The following is a 7,333-nucleotide window of genomic DNA, read 5'->3' on the forward strand; positions in this document are numbered from 1 at the left end:
TTCTACTCTACTACATCTCGGATACAAATATTGTACTTTCACTCCTCTACAATTATTTGAAAACTTTAGTTGCTAGTTACTTTACAGACATACATCATAATATTAGAAAACATACATAAACCAATTTAGCCCTATTTCATAGACTGTTTGAAAATAGCCGATCTACGAGCTTGTAGATCTGCTATTTTCAAACATTTAGTACATTTTTTTAATTCTGGACTTTTACTTGTAACCAAGTACATCTACAGTGCAGTATTAATACTTTTACAAGTACAAAATGTGAGTACTTTTCCCAGCTCTGTTTATGACCAAGGAAATGAAAATATAGCCAAAGCAAAACAAATTTGACGAACTCTGACGTAACAAAAGGTGCAATGCTTTCCTCTGAGATGTAGTGGAGTAGAGCTAAAAGAAAATACTCCAGTAAAGTAAAACAAATAAATAATGACTGCAAGTCATGCATGTGGTAACAATAAATCCAGTGTCATGCTCTGTAACAGGCAGGACCCAAACTAGCAGACTAGCAGGCAGGAAAGTTTGACTCAAACGATTTATTAACCAGACAGAGTGAAAAACAGAACTCAACCATAATCCACGAAAATAACAATAATAAATAACCTCACACAACTCAATCGAATTGAGTGTCGCAATATGTGAGCTTGTATATCTGTTATTTTTCAATAGCTAAAGTATAAAATAATTAAGGCCCCTCCACCATGGGCCACTCAGTCCCACCCCACCCCCCTTAATTGTGACGCCCCTGCTAATATAACTCATAGAACTCTGTATGTTTTACAGATGAAAACATGGAGGAAGAACTGGCTCAACAGATGCTCCAGCTGTTTGAGGAGGACAGCGATGAAGAAGAGTTCCTGGGGTTCCCTGACTCAGGTGTGGAGGAGGAAGGATCATTATGTTTTATGACCAGTGGTGTAAAGTAACTAAGTACATTTACTTAAGTACTGTACTTAACCCTTCTTGTGCCTATCCCGAACAAGTCCGGGATATTTTCAATCCAATACAATATTTTATTTGCTATTTTACTTACCCTAAGCTGCTTGGACCAACGTGGGTGGTCCTGGCTCGTCTAGCGCTTACCAACGAGAGACGCTAGATGGTCCGACGATTTATTCCATTGAAAATGGTTTAAAATAAAGTTTAGAGCCTCCCTAAAAAATACTCAATCTATACTGTCGGCGGCGCGACGTAATCCGGGTTGCCTATCCCGATCTAGTCCGTGATATTTAATCAAATTAATTAATTAATCGGAGGCCTCAACGAAGCCCCGGTCTAAATTTCCATCCATGCCCCGGGCCGAGACTCGGCCATCCACGGCCCGTAATCGGGCAACGCCGCCGCATCGCGATGCCGAATCCAATAATAAGTCACATCTTTAGAGAGGATTTTCTCTGAATTGTTTTCCCAGACCAAACACAATGTTTTTTTGCGACTGAAATAGCTTTAGATCGGGCTTCTAAAAAATAAAACAGTGAATGGCTAAGTGTTAGCTAACTTCCTCCTCTCGTCCCCCATAGCAGTGGCTGCAGTGAAAACAAAAGGCAGTACTGGCTTCTTCTACGGTAGCTAGAGCGAAGGCCTATACAGATATTTCTAGCACTCTAGCGGCCACTTGTGGCCCGGGGCACTGTATGAGTTAAGTACACTTTTGAAGTATTTGTACTTTACTTGAGTATTTCCAATTTCCAATACTTTTACTTCTACTCCACTACATCTCGGATCCAAATATTGTACTTTCACTCTACTACAATTATTTGAAAACTTTAGTTGCTAGTTACTTTGCAGACATACATCATAATATTATAAAACATACATAAACCACTTTAGCCCTATTTCATACTTAGGCTGTTTGAAAATAGCCGATCTACGAGCTTGTAGATCTGTATTTTCAAACATTTAGTACTTTTACTTTTGGTACGTTAAGTGCATTTTTAATTCTGGACTTTTACTTTTACTTGTAACCAAGGGTTCAGTGTACCAAGTACAAGTATGGTGCAGTATTAATACTTTTACAAGTACAACATTTGAGTACTTTTCCCATCTCTGTTTATGATCAAGGAAACGGAAATATAGCCTAAGAAAAACAAATTTGAAGAATAGTGACATAAACAACAAGAGGGGCTGACAAGAAGACAGCATATTACTACAACATAAGATACAGAGCACTAAGGCAAAACAGTAACAGAATCCAAAACCAAACATAGGTGTAAACCTAGACAAATACAGATATGAGTACAAGTCAGATACTGAATTGCAGGAACATTAGTAAGTCCAAAACCTAAGTAAGTATAGTCAAAGACTGAAGTTTGAACATACTGAAATGGCTGAAACATAATGTGTCCAAAGCACAATACAGACAGAAACATCTTAATAAGTCCAAACAGAATATGGACAGCTATGTCCAAGTTCCACGGCGCGGACGTGACACAGAGAACTAATGCAAGTAATCATAATAATGAAATAAACACGTATTTCCATAGTGGTCATATAGTGCATTGTTTCTCAAAGTGGGGTTTCGGGGACCCCCAGGGGTCCTTCAGGGAGTTCCAAGGGGTCCCCAGTTAAATTATAGATAGTCAGGAGAACCAAATGGACCCTTATGGGTATGTAAATATGGAACCCAATGGACCCTAACGGTTCCATTTGTACACTCTCTACACTCTCTCTAACATTGGGTTAGGGTTTCATCTTTCAATATCTTATAGCTCGACCGATTATACTAATTATACCCTAGTCCTAGATCTATTTGAAGAAAGAATAATGTGACAAGATTGAAAAATGTGCTTGCATGTCATTTAAACACTTCTTTATCTCCACTCATTCTCCATCCAGATGTCTTTCCTGGCCAGCTGAAGAAAGAAACCAGTAGGAGCTGTGACCAGTGTGGGAAAAGGTTCAGCAGTCGCAGTCATCTCATACGTCACCAGAGAACTCATACAGGAGAAAAACCCTACGGCTGTCACCAGTGTGGGAAAAGGTTCAGCGATCCCACGGATCTCAAATATCACCAGAGAAGTCATACGGGAGAAAAGCCCTACGGCTGTCACCAGTGTGGGAAAAGGTTCACCCTAAAAGGTACTCTCAAATGTCACCAGAGAAGTCATACAGGAGAAAAACCCTACGGCTGTGACCAGTGTGGGAAAAGTTTCAGCACGGAAGGTAATCTCAAACGTCACCAGAGAATTCATACCGGAGAAAAGCGTTACGGCTGTGATCATTGTGGGAAGCGCTTCCGAGCCAACGGTGATCTGAAAATTCACCAGAGAACTCATACGGGAGAGAGGCCGTACCACTGTGAAGAATGTGGGAAAAGTTTCACTGTGAGTCAGACTCTCAAAGCTCACCGGAGAATTCACACGGGAGAAAAACCCTACGGTTGTCACCTGTGTGGGAAAATGTGCAGCACCAGAGGTGCTCTTCAAATGCATTGGAAAAGTCATACAGGGGAAAAACCCTACCGCTGTGACCAGTGTGGGAAAGGGTTCCGGGGGAGCAGTGATCTCAAATGTCACCAGAGAATTCATACGGGAGAGAAACCGTACGGCTGTGACCAGTGTGGGAAACGGTTCACCCTGAACAATCATCTCACGCTTCACAAGAGAAGTCACACGGGAGAGAAGCCCTACCACTGTGACCAGTGTGGGAAAAGGTTTCTCATGAGCAGCCACCTCATAATTCACCAGAGAAGTCATACAGGAGAGAGACCGTACCGCTGTGAACAGTGTGGGAAAGGGTTCAGCGATGGCAGTAGTCTCAAAAGTCACCAGAAAACGCATATGCGAGAGAAACCCTACCACTGTGACCAGTGTGGGAAATGGTTCAACAACAGCAGCAATCTCAAACGTCACCAGATAATTCATACAGGAGAGAAGCCATACCATTGTGACCAGTGTGGGGAAAAGTTCAGCCAAAAGAGTTATCTCACATCCCACCAGAGAATTCACCAGAGAAGTCATACAGGGGAAAAACCCTACAACTGTGAAAAATGTGGGAAAGGGTTCAGCTCGAGTAATGTTCTTAAAATCCATCGAAGAATTCATACAGGAGAGAAACCCTACCACTGTGATCAGTGTGGGGCAACATTCAGCTCATGCAGTGCTTTCACTTCTCACCGGAATATTCATTCAGAAGAAAAACCCTACCATTGTGATCAGTGTGGGAAAGGGTTCAACAACAGCGGCAGTCTCAAATGTCACAAGAGAATCCATACGGGAGAGAAACCATACCACTGTGACCAGTGTGGGAAAGGGTTCGCCCTCAACAGTCATCTCAAAGGTCACCGAAGAACTCATACGGGAGAAAAGCCCTACCGCTGTGGCGTGTGTGGGAAACAGTTCAGCCAAAGCAGTGCTCTCAAAGGTCACCAAATGATACATACAGGGGAGAAGCCTCACCGATGTGACCGCTGTGGGAAAGGGTTCAACAACAGCGGCCATCTCAAACGTCACCAGAGAACTCATACGGGAGAGAAGCCATACCACTGTGAAGAGTGTGGGAAAGGGTTCAGTGATCATGGTTATCTGAAACTTCACCAAAGAACCCATACGGGAGAGAAACCCTACCACTGTGAGCGATGTGGGAAACGGTTCAAGCAGAGCAGTGCTCTAACACATCACAAGAAAACTCATACAGGAGAGAATTCCCACCACTCCGTCTAATATGGGAAAGGATTCACACATCAAAGTGTCTTAAATAGACACGTTAAAAAATGTTTGCCTTTTTGCTTTAAGTTCTGAATAGCGTAAGAAGTGTTCAAACCGATACGATGATTTAACGTGTCAACATTGCGTGTGAATCTTCCATCATCAAAAGACCTTTAAGAACAGACAGAAAATTAACAACAGAAACCCTTCAATTGTTATCGCACTATTGTTTAATATAGGAACAAAATTGCATAGTGTGGCCTGGACATTTCTTTTTTTTTTCTTTTTTTTTATCAGAATTTAGAATGTTACTGGACAGCTTTTCATTGATTGTAATTATATGATTAAAAACAACATCAAGGGGAACCTGCTGGCCTACTGGTCCAGGCGCATACCACTTAGGCATTGCCACGTAGGCATGGATGCCTGTCGGGGTCGCAGCTACGATTCCCGATCCAGATGATCTTTGCCGCGTGTCACTCCCCGTCTCTCCCCCGTTTCCTGTCGGTCTACTATCAATAAAGGCATAAATAAAAGCCCCCAAAAACTATCTTCAAAAGCTTTAAATCAACATCAAAGCACAGCCAGCGGAGGCACTGAGCACCCTGGGTGAACTATACGTGAGGGATACCCAGTTACTAGGGCCCACGGTGGAGGGGACTTAATTATTTTATACTTTAGCTATTAAAAATAGCAGATATACAAGCTCACACTGCGAGCTTGTAGATCTGCTATTTTTGAAAAGTCGTGAGAATGTGTGCAAATCTTTTAATTATGTATTTTTTAAGCAAACATTTCTCAAATTTTGCTTCTGGGGGGTCCCTGGAATTAAATGTTTTGCGATGGGGATCCGTGGCCAACTACATATCATTTTGGGGTTCCTTCATGTGAAAAAAGTTTTTTTTAAGCACCTTAGAAGGATTTTAAATATTCAAAGCTTTTTCACGATTTTTCAAAAAGAGCTGATCTATATCTGCTATTTTTCAATAGTTAAAGTACAAAATAATGCGTAATAATTAGGGCTGGGATGCGATTAAAAATTTTAATCTAATTAATTACAGGCTCTATGATTAATTAATCGCAATTAATCACATTTTAATCGCACATCGATATTTCACCTGAGAAGTATTTATTTTCAAATAAAACTCATTTTGTTGTACGAGTGAATCAACGAGTGAGTTTTTTAAATCAAAATTTCGCATCCACTGGGCCAAGCAAAGCGCTCTGATCGGCTATTTCTCCCTTTGCGTTTGTTGTCTCTTCTTGGTTGGTGCATCGGTATGCCCGAAACTGAAGGTTCTGTGGTGCAAAAACTACGATTAAAATGCGTTAATTTTTTTAATCACGTAAATTTTCTGTAATTAATTAATCGCAATTAATCAGTTAAAGTCCCAGCCTTAGTAATAATGCATTCCCAGTCTAAATAGGTTAAACCCCCCTCCCCTATGAAGAACATTCATGGTGGGCCCGCAGTGTACCCAGGTCCCAGCATTTGGTGCAACACCCCTGGCAGAAAACATCTTCATGGCCCCCTCACCGGAGTTAATCAATGACCCCATGCTGACAGCCTGTTTTCATAACAAGGGGGAGGCCTGTGAAAATACACTTGTGGCTTTCTATGGGCGGCAGTGGCTCAGGGGTAGAGAACCCGTCATTAGAACCAGTTCGATCCCCGGCTCCCCCAGAGTTAGTGTCGAAGAGTCCTTGAGCAAGACTCTGAACCCGTATGTAGTTGTTCCCGGTGAGCAGGTTGGTGCCTTGCATGGTTTTGACCTCTGCCACCGGTGTATGAATGTGTGCGTGTGTGTGAATGGGTGAATGTAATGCACAATCTGTGTTAAGCGGCTTGGATAAAAGCACTTTATAAATGCACCATTTACCATTTACAATGGACAATCGTTGCACAAGGGGGTGTTGGATTCGAAACTTCCCCTTTTTGTGACAGATCACAGGGATATATATATACCCAATATCTCTGGACAATTCTTTAGCTCTCCGAAGGACACCTCGCCGGCAGGACGCACCGATCCAAAGACTTAAAACCCAAAGACCCCCGCAGAGAGCACAGAACCTTCTACAACTAATATCTTGGAGCGTTATACTGCTAGATTACTTTTTGACTTTTGACTTTTAATAAGTGTCTGAAATGTCTGTTTCTTTACTCCCTCCCTCCCTCCGAGAATTATCTTGGATGGTCTCCCTTCCTAATTCCCTCTACGACTGGGGCCTTCAACGTTTTCAGGCCAAGGACCCCTTATGTCAAGAGAGAGATGAAGCAGGGGCCCCCACAACCCATAATAGTTTCATTGTTTGACAGCACAATCAGTGTATTTTGGGTTCATGTCAATTTGTGTTTCCAGATAATTATTTAACCACTTAAACCGTCCATAATTAATAAACTTGACCTATCACTCTTTACTTGGTCTGCTCTTTTCCCCCTCTACACGAAACCTCTTTGCCAAAAATAGCCGATCTACAAGCTCACAATGCCTCGCAGCGCTTGTAGATCGGCTATTTTTGGCTAAAGTTCTCAAAATATGGACGATATAGGGTTCAAGTGGTTAATGTAGAAATATAGAAGAAGACCCCTTCTCTATGACTATGAAACGCCATCCCTCATCCCTCTTGTTTTAATTGTTTTATTTTATGCTTTATGTTTTTTACAAACGGTG

The 7,333-nt window shown here is 41.9% G+C and overlaps 1 protein-coding gene across 1 annotated transcript in view; it reads left to right on the top strand.

The window, feature by feature from the left end:
• Positions 1-6,721, top strand: part of LOC308300207 (uncharacterized protein) — a 9,743-nt gene extending 3,022 nt beyond the window's left edge. The window contains exons 3-4 of the mRNA XM_080744014.1: positions 799-891; positions 2,851-6,721. Coding sequence (XP_080600140.1) covers positions 799-891; positions 2,851-4,676 — 1,919 coding nt within the window. The 3' untranslated portion in view covers positions 4,677-6,721. The remainder of the gene's footprint in view (positions 1-798; positions 892-2,850) is intronic.
• Positions 6,722-7,333: the final 612 nt, after the last annotated feature.

This window comes from Nannobrachium achirus (assembly GCF_963921795.1).
Source record: "Nannobrachium achirus genome assembly, chromosome: 16".
NCBI lineage: Eukaryota > Metazoa > Chordata > Actinopteri > Myctophiformes > Myctophidae > Nannobrachium > Nannobrachium achirus.